Source organism: Esox lucius, chromosome 10 (genome assembly GCF_011004845.1).
Source record: "Esox lucius isolate fEsoLuc1 chromosome 10, fEsoLuc1.pri, whole genome shotgun sequence".
Taxonomy (NCBI): Eukaryota; Metazoa; Chordata; class Actinopteri; order Esociformes; family Esocidae; genus Esox; species Esox lucius.
Window position 1 is genome coordinate 12175383 of NC_047578.1, and position 21001 is coordinate 12196383.

The 21001-nt window shown below is 42.9% G+C and overlaps 1 protein-coding gene across 1 annotated transcript; it reads left to right on the forward strand.

The window, feature by feature from the left end:
• The first annotated feature begins 219 nt into the window (after window positions 1-219).
• On the forward strand, window positions 220-20383 carry osbpl3a (oxysterol binding protein-like 3a). The gene is made up of 22 exons (XM_010893008.5): window positions 220-330; window positions 7201-7370; window positions 7639-7755; window positions 8075-8128; window positions 10969-11082; window positions 11154-11330; window positions 11978-12074; window positions 12756-12856; window positions 13025-13129; window positions 13988-14156; window positions 14299-14423; window positions 14553-14678; window positions 14785-14881; window positions 15131-15381; window positions 16017-16154; window positions 16360-16423; window positions 16546-16624; window positions 16710-16854; window positions 17448-17592; window positions 17709-17835; window positions 18864-18986; window positions 19473-20383. The coding sequence occupies exons 2-22, from the start codon at window positions 7305-7307 to the stop codon at window positions 19567-19569; spliced, it is 2517 nt and encodes an 838-aa protein (XP_010891310.2). The 5' UTR covers window positions 220-330; window positions 7201-7304; the 3' UTR covers window positions 19570-20383.
• The last annotated feature ends 618 nt before the right edge of the window (window positions 20384-21001 follow it).

Genomic DNA, 21001 nt, shown 5'->3' on the forward strand with positions numbered 1-21001 from the left:
TTTAAATACCGGAAATTCAAGTTTTTAATTAGCTTACATGTGTTAAGTTACACCACTTGCTACCTGGCTACCGCACCTGGAAATTCCCAAAAATTTTTTTTAGACCGTGGTTTGTTCAAATATGCCTTCCCTTTTAGCTTTGTTGAGTGACGTTGACTCTTTTTTCTCTCAAATCATTGGACTAAAAATGCTTTCAATCATCCATCGTCTTCTCTGTTACCGCCCTTACACAGCGCTTGCATTCAATTTCCCTCTGACAGCCGGCCACGGAGTACTATTTTTCTACAACTTGTTCTGGATTTAATTCACTGGAGTTTTCATCGTGAAAGTGTAAGCGGTTTTTTAAATTCAATTTGCTTATTTGGAAAATGTTAAGACACGTCACATGCGCTGTAGCAAATGCTGCCACGTTTGTCTTTCGTTCTGAAATCGTTGACTTGTGTCCCTCATCATTGATGTTACACTACTCTATAATTAGACCTAGTAGGCAACATTTCATTAAATAGAACTACTTAAATCATAAAGTTCAGCACATAGACATTAGGCTAAGATGATTATGTAGCCTAGCTGTTATAAATTAATGCCGTCCAACTAAAGTGAACTCGACGAGAAGTCGGAATATGATGATGACGATACCGTATAGCCTGGCCCACTTGTAAAATTAAAACGCCCATTCCAACAGGTAATAAGCAACCTAGTGCAAACAATATATTCTGGAATATTCTGCAATTAACTAATATGTCTGTATTGCTGTTCAGAGTACATACAATGTCAAGAAGTGGTGGTAAAGCAAGGGCCTTTGACCCTTAGAATTTTACGCAGGTACGGTAGTGGGGTTTGCTGTCAATGTCAGTGGGTTATTTTACTGGGCAAATAAGGCCAGTCTTTAAGCTACCTGCTACACGCCTTCTCAGTCGTTTCAGGGAATTGTCGTTAAGACAGCCTGTCTAGTACGGAAATATCCCACATTGCGTAATGACTCATATACCGGCTATCGCGCACACACTGCCAAACTTGCTAATTCGTAATTTTTCTAAATTATTGTTTTATGGTTTTCTTAGCCTAAGTGGAAGGTAGATATATAGAATAGCCATTAACACCATGTGCGTGCATAATTATCTCGGCAACTTTTTATTTGCTTTACATTTACCAGAAATCCCGTTTCAGTCGGTAAAGACCCCCGTTCTATAAATAGACCCATGTTTTACTCCCTCAGATTTTTATTGAAGCCCGAACAGATTCAATAGCCTACATTGCCGCTCGTGCCGTCGGTTGTTTCTATGGCAACTCGTTCGGAGTGAGGTTTGGCTCCATCAGTATGTTTGTTGCCTCAACTAGCCGAGAAAGAGGGGGGTGTTATCATATTCTTTGACAAATGCTTCATTCATGGCAATTGTAGAGCGGTGTAACGCTAACACACTGCTCTTCCAGAAAAATAATCATAAAAAAGGACGCTCCCAGAGTCAATGTGCAGAAAACTAGTTAAGTTAACCTTTGCTGGACAATGATCCAATGCACAAGGCCAAAGCAACATTGGAGTGGCTCAGGAACACAAAGGTGAATCTCCTGACCTACAGTAACATGTAGGTGGAAATTGTTTTGCTTTACTTTTGTATAACTCATGAATATAGCATAAAAACATATTTCAAAGCTTAAAGTGAGCTGACCATTGGAAAGTTGCTGCTGGTATCAGATCCTTAATGCTGTTTCTCTTAAAGATTCACATCTGCTCAACTAACTGCCCACCACATAAACCTTTCCAATGTGTATGTCAATCATGCGTGTCCTTTGGAGGGTTCTTATACAGTTTTATATAAAGTCCCATTTATAATTATTGGGACAGCAAGCATTTTCTTCTTTTGGCTGTATCCCCATCAATCCAAAAAGTGGAAAGTTTTGTACTCGCCATGTAAATTTTCAGATTTCAATATAATTAAACATCCCTATAATTTGCTGAAGATGAGGTTCAAGACAAATAATGCCTAAGAACTAGTCAAGCTCTTAGGTCTAATGGCCTCTTTGGAAGAGCATCATATAGATACGGGCCAGTCAAAGTGCCAGACGGGAAGACTTGGCTGTCATGTGACAGTTTGTCAACAGTGGAGCTGAGGTACTCATTACCACTTCCCTATCTGAGATCTGAGGAACGATGTTAACCTGTAGGTCATTTTGTCATCAACATTGCAAATCACAGGGTGTGCCACCTAAGAAGTCAGCGGCCCGTAATTACTACAACCAACTGAGAGGTGATGAGGTGATGGAAGTTGTTGCCTTGCCTCTGTCACTTTTGGAGCTTGAGCATTGGGATGCTGTAGAACTGAAGCCACATGGAGATGGCAGCAGCTCTCTGTGTGAAAAATGTTCTCTGGGTGCCGAGGCAGCAATAGTCGGCTGCTGGTGGGAAGAGTCTGTCACTGCATGTGGACACTGATCTAGGGTCAGCTTTGCATTTGGCGATGTGAGTTTTCATGTCACAAAATATGTTTTCTAAGTATTATTTGAAAAAAAAACGATAATAATAATTAGTGTTTTTATGTGGCCTTTTATGTGGCCTTATGTGGGTTATTTATACTTAATTATTATTTTGTATGACCCGAGTCATTTCTCAGAAAATAGATGGACATGCCATTGCAGTACCTGATGTTCTTTAAGGTACCAAGACAGTGTGTTAAACCAGTGGCTCCCAACCTTTTTCAGTTACTGTACCCCCAAAATGTTTTTGCACTGCTTTCAGTACCCCTGAAGTACCCCCTCATGTTAATTTCACTAGTAAGTCTATGGTGTCATGAGTGTTTTCAAGTACCCCCTGTGGAGAGGCCAAGTACCCCCAGGGGTCCTAGTACCCCTGGTTGGGAACCACTGTGTTAAACAATAATAACATTAAAGACAATTATATAAAGGCCAAGTGTTACAGGTCCAACACTAACCACTGGGCTATCAGCTGCTATTGTTGAAAATAACTTACACACAATAGCTAGTCAAACCATGACATTTTCTCTAGTGGATTCTGAGATCTTCATTGCTGCTGATATGTGATTGAGAGAGACATCTCACACGTTTATCCTTTGAATACAAACTGTGCTTCAGTCAGCATCTGTACTGGGCCTTTGAAGGTAGTACCTCTCAAAGCATAGGCTAATGGGATAAAATATGTTTTCAGATTTCTCTGGCCTTTCTCGTCAATGGATGGACTGCACTTATTCTCTATTGACAAACTGTGTGTGAGTTTCCCCTTTCTTTGTTGAGGGTGGGGAGTTTACTGCCTGGACGCCACACTTTGGTAAATAAGTCACTGCCAAGGAAGTCTTATGTTAGCATTTTCAGAAATGTTTGTACATACTCAGCGTGGTGTCAGATCATACTTTTGCAGCAGTGTGACTATTTTGCAATTACCTTTTCAATAGTTTCTTCAACATCCTATATAATTTGTTTCTTATTTTTCATTGATATGGGCATTTTGAGATACTAAGGAGTTTCAGGAACTGCTTTAATGTCTACAAATTGCATATTTGTGAGAAGTGGCAATGGGAACTCTAACATTGAAGTGTTTTAAAAGTATAACTATAGCACATTTTAAATGGGGGGGAAAAGAACATGTAACTGTTATTATATGGCTTATTACAACCAATATTAAACTCTGGTTAATAGTCTTTTGAATCATTATTAATTAGTTTAAACATTTATAAACAGGTGATTTACTAGTTTACTAACATTTACGAAAGTTGGATTGCATATGTATGCTAACTATAAAGACTTAAGTGTGTGTATATACAGTGCTACCCTACCTCCTACAACACTTGACTGGTCTCAGCTCTATTCATTGTATTTCCCTTTAAAGCCATAATGCTAACTGATCAAGCCCTTCCCCGTCTTAATCAGAGGCGGTAGTGTAAATCTAAATGTCCTTGTATGGTCCTGGGCTACCTGGGTTACTGGCTTTGCATAGCTAGAATACCTTTGCTTTGCACTGTGGCTGAGTTGGGCTAACTTTGATCAATGAGGTAGGATAACTTTGATTAATGACTGAACCTAACTTTGATTTATGAATTAACCTAACTTTGATTATTGCTTAACCTAACATTGATTAATGACAATGTTGCTGCTATCCCTGCATTTCAGTTGCACATGCCACCTTGCACCTTCAATTTGCCTGCACTGCACATTTAGAATTGCCATTGTACTTGCATTTTTCAGTTGTTACATGGACATGTCTAATTCGGGAGCCTTAATGCTGCTATCCTTGTATTTCAATTGCACATACTACATTTCAGCTCCAACTTGCTCAGTTGTACAGTCAGAATTGCCAGAATTTGCCATGATTCATTTCCCACTTGTACATACAAATACTTAATACTTGTACGTTTTCTGCCCTCCCATATTTGCCTTCATTGCTCATTTAGAATTGCCATTTGCTCTGTATTTTCCTTCATTGCACATTTATAAGTTCCACTTGTAATAAACATTCTACTTAATACTTGTAAATTTCCTGCCCTCTTCTATTTGCACTTCTGATTAGATGCTAACTGCATTTCGTTGTACTGTGCTCATACTGTTCAATGACAAGATTAATCTAATCTAACTTTGATTAATGACAACATAACTTTGATGAATTACTTTGCCAAACTGATTAATGACCTAGCCTAACTCAGTGTTCAAACTTAGGCTCACCTTACTGTGACAATAAATAGATGCTTTCAAGGTGCTTTAGTCATTGATTTGGTTTTATAAGACAAGGCCAATCTTGAACTTCCAGCGCCAAACCAGATCCACTTCAAGGGGGTTCTGTAATAAGCAGACAGTTAAGGTAAGACAGTCCAAAAAAAGAGTAGTATATCTTCAGTTTTCCAGCAATTACTGCATACATAATAGCACAGTTGACTGCAAGTTACTGCAGTTTCAAAAGTGCAGTATATATTAGGAACAGAAGTGTTTTGTATATATTTTCCTCTTCTGGTTGCTGTCAAGGTTATACAGAGCACAAAACAGACTGTTCTGGAATAGAGCCTACTTGTTGCCATAGCAATGCTTTTGTGTTCATCCTAACATGACTGTATTTACTTCTATTTCTATTCTGTTTTACTTCACTAATAAGGGTGAAACTAATTTGAAAGAGCCAAATGTTGAGGCAAGTGCTTGACTGCCTTTTAAATTATCAGTTGTAGTGCTTCTGATTGTTATTTTTAGATAATTTCTTTTGGCACGCTTTAGAAAAGGTTATAGATGGTGCATCCCCTGAGATTTGTTTGCTGCATTGCAGTATGTCAAATACATTTTGAATCGCAACTTCCAATGAATCCTTAAGGAGAACCTAAAAGTGTTGTGTGGGTTTTGTTTATACTAATATTTAAGCGTTTTGGTGTTTCCCCGCCGCACCCTCCACTTAGCCTGAGTCACTCTTTATTCAGTTAATCTCTATGGACTCATTTGCTTGGTAAAACTAATGTTACTGCTACTACTGTGTACAGTGCAGCTGGTTTGAAGGAGAGTGTAGAGGGTCGTGAATCGTTCATGTTCAGTGCTATGTCAGTCAGTGTGTGCTTTAATGCAGTGCACTGGTATCCTTGCAGTGCAGAACAGTGAAGAATCTGCCATTGATGCTGTCGCAGATTGTTGTAGTGTGGTATAATATCAGTGGTTACCGCCCAAATTACCCCTTAACTCAGTGTACTACTTTTGACCGTGTCTGGTCGAAAGTAGTGGAGGAAATAGGATATAGTGTGCCGTTTGGGACACCAAGTCACTGAGGCGTTCTAGTTTAGGGGAACATTCCTTCCTGCTGGTGAGTCATGTCCTGGGTATGATTCTGATTCTTGAGAGAGGCCTATGGAAACCACAACACACCACGCTACACCACACTTAAATGTACATGCAAACTTTGTTTTGCTTTCTTTATCGGGACCCCAAACACTTTTTTTCAAGATCCTGTTGTCCTTTAGTCTAACCGTAACCCTGAAAACCAAGCCTCAACCCAAAAGAGTATGTCCAACCATTCCCTTTTATACTAACCTACTGTCATTTGAAAGTATTGATTTTCCTCAATCAGAACGTTGTTTTTATTTTATCAATTTATGGCATACTAAAATGGGATGGAAACGCTGTCATGGTTCTGACTTCACTAAACCCAGATCAAAGGTATTCGGGAAAAGACAATGGACCTATGGACATTTCTTCAAATATTTTCTATTCTCTGCAAAATATTATTTCAACATGAAGCTTGATTATTCATCCTGGGCATGCAGAGAAGCATCCTGTAGAGTGAAGACTGTAGAGTGAAACGCACCAGGTTAGGGCATGCTACAGCCATGGTGGAAGAGAAGTGAGGAATGTCTGTGTTACATCACAGTTATAATGTGGAATAATTGTCAACTTCTGGTTAACCATTGACATGCTGTGTACATCCTGATTACCAATACGTTTTTAATACCTCTCTTAGACCTAATGCGAGAAATCCATATCTCATATTCATTAGCGCACACTGTAGAAAAAAGTATTAAGGGAAAATGCCCAAAATTCGTGTTTCTTGATCAAATTCAGAAATTCCTTCCTGATTTGGCTCAGTAGTGTTGTTTTCAGGCTTGCAGCTAGTCCAGTCCTCTGTTCATGAATTAAAGGACTGGCCAGGCACTAATTGTGTAACCACTAATTTGTTGTGGACTCTGGTAGTCAGCAACACAGCTGCCTGTCACTTTGACTGTGTTATTTCACTGCCACCACAGGTTGCAGATGGCTGAATGCACTAATATAGCGTAGTTAAATAAAGACTCCAAGTGAAATAGCCCACACCCAGAGTGCATTCTCCTGAAAGGTTTATGTTTTCAAAGCTCATACCAACACTCATAAAAAGCCTTCCATTGTACAACGATGTAGAATAGTTTCTGTTCTTTCAGAAGTCGCACCCTTTATTTATGTCCTATTTTTGTCCTACAGCATTGCCACAGTAGAATGCCAATTCTGTTCCTCTCGGGTGACCTGTCTTCAAACATGTTGAGAAGAATGTAATGTTCTCACCTCGCTTGACTTTTATGTTTCTCCCTTCACCCTCGCTCTCTGTCTGTGTCTGTGGTTTTCATGGTGACACCCTACTGAGGTCTTAGTGCTATGTGAAGAGACTGGTGTATCCTTTGGTGTTGACTTTAGACAAAAGAATGGAATGTGTTTGTAATACTTCTGCCTTCGCTTCTCACTCTCTGTCTCTCTCAGTGATTCTCACGGTGCCACTCTCCTGAGGTCAGCGGGCTAGGTGATGTTCCTCGTGACTTCGTCGTGACCTCTGGTGTTGTGGCTTTCCGCAGAGTCAAGTCAGTATGACATCTACGTCCCCCACCCACAGTGACAGCAGTGGCGGCTCGTCCAGACATGATAGCCATCAGGTGCGTTTGCCTGTGTTCCTGATCGTGTGGCCGTCTGTCCTTGTGACCTCAGCTATCAGTCACATGGTGTTCCGCTAACATTAGCATTCTGATGCTGAGCTAATTTCCTCTGAACTGAGATAAACTGCAAATGGGCTGACTCCTGGCAGAGCTCTGGTCTAGAGGACACGTGAAGGAGAGTTGGAGTTTACATAAGGCAATCTCCTCTGTGTGTGTATGTGTTTGTGTGTGTGTGTGTTGGCATAAACCCATGCGTCTCTGTCTACAGGACAGCTGGGAGATTGTCGAGGGTCTGAAGGCTAGCTCAGGCAACATCCAGGAGCCGGAGAAACAGGAAGGCTTCCTGCTCAAAAGGAGGAAATGGCCCATGAAGGGATGGCACAAGGTGGATATTGTGTCCCGACCCCATCACTCCTATCAGCTCAACTAGGGCACTTTGATCCCGTCCTCACCCTTAACCATTACCTCCATGCCTGTCACAGCATCTCTCACCCCGCCCGTGGGCCTCACTCAAAGGCTGGTACCTGGCATACCACCACGGCGTGTGAGATGTGCTAACCGTTACCTGGCTTTTTCCCTGGTTTTTACCTGAACTTCCACTGTAGTTACTAAAGGGAAGTGTGAAGGTATTTGACTAACCAGACACCAATGATGTCAGTTTAAATGTGACATCCAGCTGAAACATTTTCTCTCTTGTTATCCAGAGATATTTCTTGCTGGAGAAAGGCATTTTGAAGTATGCAAAACGGGGAGCTGATGTAAGTATCTGTATTGAGGTGACACACACATGCACTTGTTTTACTCCAATTCTAATGACTTTTCTGGGACCAATAGCCTAAAATAACTGTTTTAAGACAGGCAAAAAATATTTTTATTGATTTCAGGCCTGCAAATGTAACTTTTTGGGGATATTCGCCAGTTTGATTACAAAATAGACCATCCATGTGATTCTTGTAGGTTTACTGTAATGGTGTAGAAATGCAGGACGTGATCATAATCCCCCCACCAGGCTGTTCCCCTCAGGGGGTGATGCCAGATTGATGTCCCACTGAGGGCATTGGCATCGGCTGGGATATTACATGTAATCAGCCATCATCCACCTAAACTCACAGGCTAGCGGTATTAAAGTCACCGTCACACAGCCCTTAACCTAATCCAGGTCGCATGTTTAGTTGGACGTGTATGTATCTGAAGACTACTTGTCTTCAGCCAGAAGCCATTCACCTAATACCTAAGCCTAATATCAGAGATGCTTCAGATTTGTTTTGCATTTCAGACATAGCAAGATGCGTTGTTTTTTAACTAAGTATCTTGGTGAATTGCAGTATTAATAAAGCATAATGTGTATTTTTAGTAGCTTTAAAGCAGCATGAGGCATGTTGCTTTAAAGCATCTGGGTCATTTCTACTATAGGGAGCCATTTGTGTTCTTATTTAGTGTAGAATAGTTTTTTTTTTATGTGAGGTATGAGTGCAAGGTGCTCTTTGTGGAGGTGCAAATAAGTCAAAATGAAATATATATGATATAAAATAATAAATATATTTTATATTTCCTAATATTGCATTGTATTTCCCAATGGCAATCACAAGATGTATTTCATAATATAGTAGCCTATTTCATAATATAGTAGCCTATTTTGTAATTTCATAATGTGATACGTTTTCATGATCACTAGGGATATGTCAATCAATGCAAGTGGGTGGTCTTTAACCGCTGATTGGCCATACTTTTTACCTTTGTTGGTCAACGTGTATAGCTCAAAGCTAGATAAATTGGAATAAAGATGCGACCCTGTATAATATATAATAGGTATTTTGTCGGAACTTTGCTTGATAAAATATGCTTGATAGAGAAGATGGTCAAGTGTTCATCATTCTTCCTCAGTCTTGCTTACACACTGAATTATGGCTAAATTAGCCCAGACATTTCCACCCAGTTATGTTCCAGCCTCTTGGGAATATGTGACATAGTGGAAAATGCCCCTAACAAGATGGAAATGTTGTTAAAAATATATCAAATGAATTACTAATGTCATTGACAGAAGGGTTGGCTACTAATTATATGCCTTCTTTAGAGGCGGCATTGTGTTTTCAAGCCTTAGTAATGCACTTTAGACCAAACCTTCATCCACTCCCATTGAGGATGCATTGAGTAGAAGGCTCAGTAGCACGTGAGCCCCTAAACAAACCACCCACAGCCCACATCAGCTGTAAGGCTGTGGGGGAGTGTGGGCAGTCAGGCTCTGCTCCAACTCTGGTCGTACACATAGCAGGCAAATGTCTTTCTTCCCCGTAACGAACTACTACAAGCCTTCTGTTTGGCTGCTCTTGGCCTGGTTAAGATAGACATACTAATACAGGAAATGAGTAAGCATTGAGTTTAATAGAACAACTACAGTCTGTGGAGGAATTAATGTTGTCGTCTTTCTAAACTATTGCATTTTCCACACCACGTCCCTTTGCCCCGATAATTCCAGGTTATTCTGACAAGTCTCTCTTGAGTCTGCGAAAATGCTTATCTAGTTTATTCAGTTGAAAAGACCCTTTTCATTGCTATAATAGTGTTGGGACTGAGCGCTTCGTTTGCCAGAAGTCTATGTAAATTTAGTTTCCCAGAAAAATCTAAAAATGGAATGCAGATTTTTTGAATGACTAAATTCCCCTTACCATCACTCTATACGGTATGACTGGGCAAATATCGTTTTGTTAATGTGGACCTTGTGACTCACACTTGAGCGTTTGGACCCGGACTCAAGAACCAGAACCCTTTGGGCATAGAGATGGCCTGGGCTCAGATTCAGCCCGGACTTAACCATAGGGAGCATGTTGAGAGGTCTGGATTTGGGTCAGTGTTTTGGTTTAACAGATCTAATTAGTACCAGAAGTCTTCTCTAGGATAGTAAAACTTAACACATCTGCCCTTCTTAGGACCTTTTGCTGGTCTCCACTAGGACAAAGTCAGTTTCTGCGCTAGGGGTTTTTAGCATTGTGTGGGTGCGGGACAAGCGATGTGTGCTATTAGAGGGACTGGTGTGTCAGAGGGTGTGTGAGGCAGGGAGTCATTTGAAAGTTAAGGATGTTTTGTGGTGTGTTCCGTTTACTGATAGTGACATGCAGTTCGTTTTGATTGTATTTCTGCCAGATTACAAGCACGCCTTTGGACATGAAGGCGTGAACCTGAATGTGTTCACATTAGCCTATTCTGTTATACAACAAACAACAATGTGAAGGGAAATTAGTATCTGGGACAGGTTTTTGTGAACCAAATAGGCATAACTTATTTAAAGGTAGAACGGGTATCCAAGGAGGCATGGTGTACAACTCTAATGGCTATAGGTGGAACTTGGTGTGGTATTGTTAATCAAATGTTGGTATTGTGACAATAATGGCATGAGAATTAGCCCATTTTTTGTCACGTTACACCTGTTATTCATGTGTCGCCACGTGCCCAGAAGTCTCAAATTTTTCGGCCCTGAACTATTTGCATCCCTGTGATTTGTCATGTTCTGCAATTCCTGTAAAGGCTTCTCACCAATGTAAATCTAAACACCAAATCTAAACACCAACACACACACACTGACTGTTGCTTTTGTTTGCAGCTGAAAAAGGGAAAGCTTCATGGCTGTATTGATGTGGGCCTGTCAGTCATGTCAATCAAGACAAAAACCAAGGCCATTGATCTGGACACCAACAATAACATTTATCACCTCAAGGTATATCTCCTCCCTCCCTCCCTCCCTCTGTGACTCTCGCTCTTTTATTGATGTGACATCTCTCTGTCTAGGTGAAACCTGAGAAGTCCCAGGAATTGAAATCACAAGAACTGTTTGATGATTGGGTGTCCAAGCTGCGACATCACCGTGTCTTCCGTCAGAATGAGATCGCCATGGACCCCCAGGAGAGGCATTTGTTCCACCCCTCCTCACACCTCTCCCCTAGCCTCAACGACTCCATGAGACAGGTACTGCTCGCCCAGCCACCACCGCTGGAGTGTCTGCTGTTACGCTTGGCAGGCCGGAAACATGCACAGATGACTGCTTAAAAACGTTATAACCGCCCAGTGCATCGTCATAGTGTGTTATTTAAAGCTTAAATAAACTAAATGGATCAATAAGTATTTTGGCTACAGAAGTGTAATTTCTTAACAGATTCTACAGGTTACTGTACGAATACTGGATTGAGTAGCTTTGAGTAGACTCATTATTGTACGTTGATGATAGGATCCAATTTAAGGGTATTGTTTAGTTGGAGCATGAATTTAAAGAGTTGGAACAATATGATCCATTTGCATGACAGCTAAGGAAGCGCCCCATTAACATTGCTTGTTGAAAATTCAAATAATGCTACGACAATGAATGTTTAGAATTACAACAACATTCAACATTCTATTGTTGACAGAAGTACCTGGCTACCTTGGACCGGTACAGTACTTGGCTCTGGGATTTTAGTGAGAGTTAGCTGATCCTAGATCTGTGCCTAAGACATTTCACTATAGTGTACTTGAGAACAATCAGTTTATGCACAATCTCTCCCCTACCTTCTTTCTTTCTTGCAATCCCTCTCTCTTTTTCTCTCTTTCTTTCTCACTTCTAACTATCCCTCTATCAGCGCCGCTCCAGCCTGGCTAAGCAGGCGTCTGTTGTCCAGCAGGCTAAGGTCAGTGCCTGGCTTCACTCCTCTGAAGACATGGACAGGTGCAGCAGAGGTATGGACATTTGTAATGCAGTGGCTAGCTGTTTGGCTCGCTAGCTGTTTGGCTCGCTAGCTGTCTGTCTGGCTAGCTGTTCTCTGTCTGTCTGGCTACCTGTTCTCTGTCTGTCTGGCTAGCTATTCGGTCTGTTTGTCTGGCTAGCTGTCTGTTTGGCTAGCTGTTCTGTCTATCTGGGTAGTTGTTTGGTCTGTTTGTCTGGCTAGCTGTCTGTTTGTCTGCCCAGCTGTCTGTTTGTCTGGCTAGATGTTCTGTCTGTCTCTCTGGCTAGCTGTTTGGTCTGTTTGTCTGGCTCGTAGTCTTTTTGTCTGGCTAGATGTTCTCTGTCTGGCTAGCTGTTCTGTCTGGCTAACTGTTCTGTCTGTCTGGCTAGTTGTTCTTGTCATATGTACCATACATGTAAGGATCTGATGGATCCTATGGGCATTTAGCAGACACTCTTATGCCAAACAACTTACGGGAGTCCTTTTTTTAAGGGCACGACGACAGATAGTGTTTTTATTTAATTACATTTTAACTCACCTGCACCTGACCTTTTGTTAACTGGCCCATCGCACTTGTCCACAAGGCTGCCATTAGCCAAATGAACCCCTACTCCCAGCCCAGTGGACTCACATATACTGTAGAGCCCTACACCTAGCCCTCAGCCCCTCCCATACATACATCCTTCTCTGTCAGATCTGGAGGAGTGTGAGTCGTACCTGTTGGAGCTTAACCTGCTGCTGAAGAGTATGGAAGTTCTCCACCGTACTTATTCTGCACCCACCATCAGCCTCATGGTAACGTAACCTTTGACCTTATCACCTACAACCTTAACCTATACTAAAAGGTAGTTTGACCCTGCTGTCAGTTAGCTGCAGATACGCACAACTCACCTAACCCCTGACCTTTTACCCTAACCTCTAGGTTCTCACTAATCAAAGCTTTTCTTCTCTCTTGATCACCAGGCCTCCACTTACGACATTCCCAAGAAGGAGAAAAAGGGTCCCAGGAAGTGGCGTGCCAAAAGTACCAGCAAAGATTCAAAAAAAGAGTCACCAACCACACTACAGGTACACAGTGGTTACATCCCAAATGGTACCCTTCTCCCTTTTTAAGGCTCTACGTTGACCACAGCCCCGTGTGGGGACGGGCTCTACGTTGACCACAGCCCCGTGTGGGGACGGGCTCTACGTTGACCACAGCCCCGTGTGGTGACGGGCTCTATGTTGACCACAGCCCCGTGTGGGGACGGGCTCTACGTTGACCACAGCCCCGTGTGGTGACGGGCTCTACGTTGACCACAGCCCCGTGTGGGGACGGGCTCTACGTTGACCACAGCCCTGTGTGGTGACGGGCTCTACGTTGACCACAGCCCCGTGTGGTGACGGGCTCTACGTTGACCACAGCCCTGTGTGGTGACGGGCTCTACGTTGACCACAGCCCTGTGTGGTGACGGGCTCTACGTTGACCACAGCCCTGTGTGGTGACGGGCTCTACGTTGACCACAGCCCCGTGTGGTGACGGGCTCTACATTGACCACAGCCCCGTGTGGTGACGGGCTCTACATTGACCACAGCCCCGTGTGGTGACGGGCTCTATGTTGACCACAGCCCCGTGTGGGGACGGGCTCTATGTTGACCACAGCCCCGTGTGGTGACGGGCTCTACGTTGACCACAGCCCCGTGTGGTGACGGGCTCTATGTTGACCACAGCCCCGTGTGGTGACGGGCTCTATGTTGACCACAGCCCCGTGTGGGGACGGGCTCTATGTTGACCACAGCCCCGTGTGGTGACGGCGTCATTCACAATGCAACCAACCCTTTACTCACTCTCAATGCAGAACCTGCTACCTGTTGTCAAGTTTTGGAATATGCTAAAGCCACTTAACATTGTGTCGCATTAATGCTTCTCCTCGTTTGTCCAACCAGGTTCCAGGGTGTGTCTCCCCTCCACCCACCCCTCGTCCTTATGCCTCCCACCCAAACCTCTCTACTACTGAAGCCAAAACCCAGGAGGTCAACTCCTTTCTCGAAACCCCAGACTCGCCTACTGATGCCAACCGCCTCCAGGAGGACTTCTGCAGACTGGCTAATAACAGTGAGTTCAAAGCTTCAGGTTAGGACCCTTTGGCCTTGGTCTAAAGGAATGTTACAGTTACCAATGGTAGGCAGATTTTCAGGGGAAAAACTCATGTGTCTTGTATTTTTTTGTCTGTCTATCTCTCTGTCCGCCTGTCAAGTTCACTCTACTCTGCGGTCAGCCTACAGCTCTCTATCAGCAGAGAGAGACCGACTGAAACACACCATTGACCTGCAGGCCCCTCCCCCAGCACAGGTCATGGGCCTGAAGACCGGCTATGGTTCGGTAAGTTAGAAAACTGTATGCTAGTGTGTTTATACTGTGTTCCAAGTTATAGCACACATTAATGTATATTGTCTAGTTATTTTCATGAAATTGTACATATAACAAATGTTCATATCTTCTGCCAATCAGGATCAACCTGATGGGTCCCGCCTTCTTGTCCACCAAGCATCCAATGATAGCCGATTGTCCATCCCCGAGTCAGAGTTTTTTGACGCTCCGGAGTACCAGCTGACCTCCAGCTCCTCTGAGAACGAGGTGAGCCCTAACCACATAAATCTGAGAGGAAATGATCCAGTGCCAGCCAGAACCATTAGGGCAATGGACGCTGAGTGACTAAATACTGTCCTCTGTTGGGATCCAGGCCTCTGATGACGACTCGTATATCAGCGACGTCAGCGACTGCATTTCCATGGACACAGGCTACAGCAACGAAGGAGGAAGTGAAAGACATGACTCAGGTATCCTCCTCTGTGTGTCTGTGTGTGTGTGTGTCTCTGTGTCTGTGTGTCTGTGTGTGTGTGTGTGTGTGTGTGTGTGTGTGTGTGTGTCTGTGTGTCTGTGTGTGTGTGTGTGTCTGTGTGTGTCTGTGTGTGTGTGTGTGTGCATGCGCCCCCTTGGTTGAGCATATTTGTAACAATGGCAGGCATAGGGTTTGTATGAGTGTCTGTCCAGTTTCTGTGGTGTGAAATGGTCCATCTGTCCGGCAGCTGGCTCAGCAGGGAGTGGTGGGCTTCAGGTGACCCGCCGGCGAACCACCCTCCCCTCCCCTCAGCCCTCCAGCAGCAGCATCAGTCTCTGGAACATCCTGAAGAACAACATAGGCAAGGACCTGTCCAAGGTAGCCATGCCTGTTCAGCTCAACGAGCCTCTCAACACTCTGCAGAGGCTGTGTGAGGAAGTAGAATATTCTGAGCTGCTGGATACAGCCAATAACACACAGGACCCGTACCAGAGAATGGTGAGGAGATCAAGGACACACCCCTCCCAGCAATGCCTGGTGATAGAACTGAAATATATTATAGCAGTGCGTGGTCATAGAACTGAAACACAGTATAGAAATGCATGTTCGTAGAACTGAAACACAGTATAGAAATGCATGTTTGTAGAACTGAAACACAGTATAGAAATGCATGTTCGTAGAACTGAAACACAGTATAGAAATGCATGTTCGTTGAACTGAAACACAGTATAGAAATGCATGGTGGTAGGACTGAAACACATTATAGCAATGCATGGTCATGGAACTGAAACACATTATAGAAATGCATGGTCATGGAACTGAAACACATTATAGAAATGCATGGTCATGGAACTGAAACACATTATAGAAATGCATGGTCATGGAACTGAAACACATTATAGAAATGCATGGTCATGGAACTGAAACACATTATAGAAATGCATGGTCATGGAACTGAAACACATTATAGAAATGCATGGCCATGGAACTGAAACACATTATAGCAATGCGTGGTGGTAGAACTGAAACATTCACCCTGAATCTTATGATCCATTTTTAGAACCCACATACTCTTGCAACTTCTTCCTACACATATTGAGAGACTCTTTCTCTCCCTCTTTCCGGTGCTGCAGGTGTATGTGGCAACGTTTGCAATATCTGCATATGCCTCAAGTTACCAGCGGGCAGGAAGCAAACCCTTTAACCCTCTCTTGGGAGAGACCTACGAGTGTGACAGACCTGATAAGGGCTTCCGGTTTTTAGCAGAACAGGTAAACAGGAAGTCCCCTTACAGGAACTAGTCAATGTCAGTGAAACAGTGAACGAATAGTCAGCATTCTGAATGACTGCTTTTCAAATGATGCACTTTGACCAGAGCTTGTAGGGCACAGTGTGCTCTCTGGGGATATAGAAGGACTGCATTCTCATGACTTTTGTCAGTCATATACTTCACCAAACCACTTTCATCCTTCTCAGGTGAGCCATCATCCACCCGTGTCCGCTTGTCACTGTGACTCGAAGAACTTCACTTTATGGCAAGGTGAGCGTCCATGTTTTCAGGGAACATCTCCCATCCTTTTCTCTCTCTTGGGGACCACCCCCTGTCATCTACTTACACTTCCTGTGTCCGTCTCCTGTCTGTCTTTCCACTGTCTCTCTCAGATGTCCGATGGAAGAACAAGTTCTGGGGGAAATCCATGGAGATTGTTCCTATGGGCACCACTCATGTGACCTTGCCAGCGTGAGTTGTGTGTGTGTGTGTCCGTGCATCAAACAACTACTGTCATGTGGGAGAGGAATGTGTGACAGGTGTGTTCTGTCCTCAGGTTTGGGGACCACTATGAGTGGAACAAGGTAACGTCCTGTATCCATAACATCCTGAGTGGGCAGCGCTGGATAGAACACTACGGAGAGATGTTAATCAAAAACCACAACAGCAGCGAGTGTCAGTGTAAAGTGACCTTCATCAAGGTGAGGGGAGCAACTGGACCTCTCTTGTGTACCGTCAGGCAGCCCCAAGGTTGTGGCCCAAATGGAACCCTAATTCTAAGGGACGCACCGATACATTGGCCGTCAGTATTGGCTGATTTAATATGTCCAATTTGGTACAGCATCTGAAAACCCAACACACTAAGGAGCATAAAGAGCTTCTCAATACAACAGCGCCATCTTCTGGGAAGTAGTGGAGAGTCATGCTGGACAGCATTGTTGTGAAAATGTTGTCCTTAATTCTGATTGGCCAAAAGAGTCTCGTGCACTCACTCAGTTGATTTAGAGATGCTCATTGCTCATGTTCATTCAAGTAAAGTTAACTTCTATCTAAGCTGTTTGCTCAGCTTATCATTATCACAGAAGTCCACTTGAATTCACAAAACTTCTCATGTTACTGTGGGTCACTGGAATTAAACCCTTGAAAATTGATGAGTGGATAAAATTTATTTCATATATAATTATATGGGTTTCCTGGGTTTCCGTTTTCAGCAATACATTTGTTTTACTTTATTGCCATTAGATTGTTCATTAATTTGTTTATTATTTATACATCTTCAAAATGTCTTCTGTAGGCAAGATCGTGGAGCTCAGCTGTGAATGAGATAGAGGGAGTGGTAACGGACACACGGGGGCGTGTCATCCATACATTCTTTGGCAAATGGCACGAGGGCATCTACCAAGGAGACCCGCCTTCTGCCATTTGCATCTGGAGAGCAAGTGAGTGACTAGCTCCTTTGACCTAACACACCTTACGCCCACATTCACATATTATGAGTTTCTTTACCGTGACATTAGTAAAAAGTGTGTGTGTGTGTGTGTGTGCGTGTGTGTAGACCCGATGCCTGTGGATCAGGACCAGTACTATGGCTTTACTCAGTTTGCTATGGAGCTGAATGAGCTGGATGCTTCCCTGAAAGCCCTCCTACCCCCCACAGACACACGTTTCCGTCTGGACCAGAGGTATGGCCGACCCACCTGACCGCCACTCGCTGGTCATGGTCTCTCCAACTTCCTTCACTATTAAATATACGGCGTAACATTCACCCAAGGAGCCATGTTGCAATAGAATATTTAGCCTCTAGCTTCATGTCCTAATAGGATTGATAGATGTTTTGGACATTTGGTTGTAGGTTCACATTCACATGTTCAGTCATAGTTGTTTTTTAATTGTACAGTGGTCACACAGTCAGGTATTCCTGTGTCTGCACCTCTTCAGTTTTGTTTGTCACAGCCATTCTTGGTTTTCTGAGGTACTGGAAAAGACGGGTCTGGCAACGACAAACATCCCGGTGACAAAGTTGCTTCTATCACCTCTTTTGAATCTACGGCAGATATAACTGACTGAACAAACTGTTTTCATAGACGTGGGATGTACCTAATAAAGTGACTACTATTATTTACGACTTTCTGGATGTTCTGGTCCTGAAGATTTGTTGTGTTAGTAGAACTTGTTTTCTGAAGTAATCTCCAGTACCATTTGGATGCCGGGACTCTGACCTAAACTAAAGCTATTTTAAGAAAAGGAGTCACTGTATCTTAGACGTTTCCACAGCTTAATATAAGTAATAATAATTGTATTATTATTATTGGATGTGGTTCTTATTCTGCCCCACTAACACAGCGTGTAGGCTTTCAGTTGGTTGCTTTTCCCATTGAGTGAAATCTTGTTTTTGAAGTGAACACTTCCTCCTCAAGGCCATATAGTGTATTTGAGTAAACATTACACAAAAGTTTCGAAAGTCCTTTTGAATATAATAGGCTATGTACATCTGTGATATAACTACTTGCACATTTTACTAGTATGAATGACATGGGAAAATAAAGAGATGAATATTGGTTATGGTTACAGTGTTTGTGCGCCACTGGTTGACCTTATCTCATGACAACAGGTCATAAATCCTGCTGCTATATTGCACATTGCAGCACTTCCCCCAACAGATCAGAGTTTAGTTTGCTTTCTCTCGTCCACTTGTCATTTTCTCTCTAAGGTGTTTGGAAGAAGGGAACATTGAGGGGGCTGAGGAACAGAAACAGAGGATTGAGCAACTGCAGAGAGAGAGGAGGAAAGTCCTCGAAGAGAACAACGTGATTCACACACCACGCTTTTTTAAGTATGCCTGTGTGCCTGTCTGCCTGCGTTTCTGTGCCTGCCTGCCTGCATTTCTGTCTGTTTCTGTGCCTGCCTGCCTGCATTTCTGTCTGTTTCTGTGCCTGCCTGCCTGCATTTCTGTCTGTTTCTGTCACTGTCTGACTGCATGTCTGTCTCTGCGTGTCGGTCTCTGTGCCTGTCTGCCCGGCGTGTCTGTCGGTCTCTGTGCCTGTCTGCCCGGCGTGTCTGTCGGTCTCTGTGCCTGTCTGCCCGGCGTGTCTGTCGGTCTCTGTGCCTGTCTGCTGGCGTGTCTGTTGGTCTCTGTGCCTGTCTGCCGGCGTGTCTGTCAGTCTCTGTGGGAAGTTATGAATATTTTGAAATATTCTCAAAATGTGTAACCTAGTCACATGGCTGCCATGTGCATAACAGTCAGTTGGCTCAGCATCTGACTGCTCTAAACACCATTTACACATACTGTTTTGTGATAATTTTTCTGTTTACTTGACAGGAAATCAAAAGATGAGACATGGGTAAGCACTAATACTTATTGGGAGCAGCGTAAGGACCCCGGGTTCCGCAATGAGGACTTCCCTGTGTTGTGGTGACCTCTGACCTTCCTATAACCCTGTGACCCCAACAGGAGCACAGATCTAGGGTCAGATTATCGTTTCCCACTACAACTCTTAATACAGAAAAAAAACATTTGACATTGACCCAGTGAATGTGGACTCCTGAATGTCAGGGTGACCCAGGCCAAATATGGGCTTCCTCTGTCTTTAGGCGGGGCCAAACGGAGCAACAGAACTTTCACTTGACTCTATTTTTAAAAGAAAATGAAGAACCAGTTTTTGTTTTGTCATTGTTACTTTGGTTTATCAGGAACAGGGTTCTCTCATTTCAATAATCAATTATAATTTTCTCTATGTATATTTCTCAAATGTATATTTTATTTTGTCATTGTTATTCTGATGCAGTCCAGTCACCAAAATGCCTTAATATGGAATGCTGTAAAACTGCTACTCTGAATAATCTGCTTTTGATGATTATGCAAATCCTCTCACATTTTGTGAGTAAGCAGTGCCTCTGTCATGGTTGTGATGCCACTTCATCTAGGGAATACCACACTGATGGGGTCTTCAAACGGTTGCAACAATAACTATGGCTGATGGAACTTCTAGAGATCAAATGCTCTGCTGTACGATTATTTACGATCACAGTCCAGACTCCTTAATACGTCTTAACCAGTCCATACAGAATCTACTGAATGGAACAAGACCTAATGGAACTTCTTAATAGTCTGAGTGTTGAAGCATGTATGCTGCCTTGTTATCATCAGTACTGTAAACATATACTGTATATCAGTGTAGAAGAGAGCAATACAGTCACAAGATGAACAATAAACAGTGGAATGATTGGTCATTGTCTGTGACTTTTGGGGTATTGCTTTGAGGGGTGAGGTGGGGGCAGTAAAGTGTGTGTTCATAAGTGACTTGGGAATGCTTGATTCAGGGATGGGAGGGGTGTGGTCACTAAGATCCAGAGATACTGCTGACCCACTTGCTCTTTGCAAACCATTAATTTACGCACACACAGGCACCCAGACACCCATACATACATACATGCACACATACATACATACATACATACATACACACATACATACATACACACATACATACATACACATGCACTGAAACTGAATGACACTCACTGTCTTCTATGTACATATATACTTAGAATATCGATCGCTAACAGTATCAAAAAAATATTTTTGTAACATGTTATTTCCTAATCCCTAAAGTGTTTCTGTATATTTACAGTGGGGAGAACAAGTATTTGATACACTTACGATTTTGCAGGTTTTCCCACTTACAAAGCATGTAGAAGTCTGTCATTTTTATCATAGGTACACTTCAACTGTGAGAGACGGAATCTAAAACAAAAATCCAGAAAATCACATTTTATGATTTTTTTAAATAATTAATTAGCATTTTATTGCATGACATAAGTATTTGATCACTTACCAACCAGTAAGAA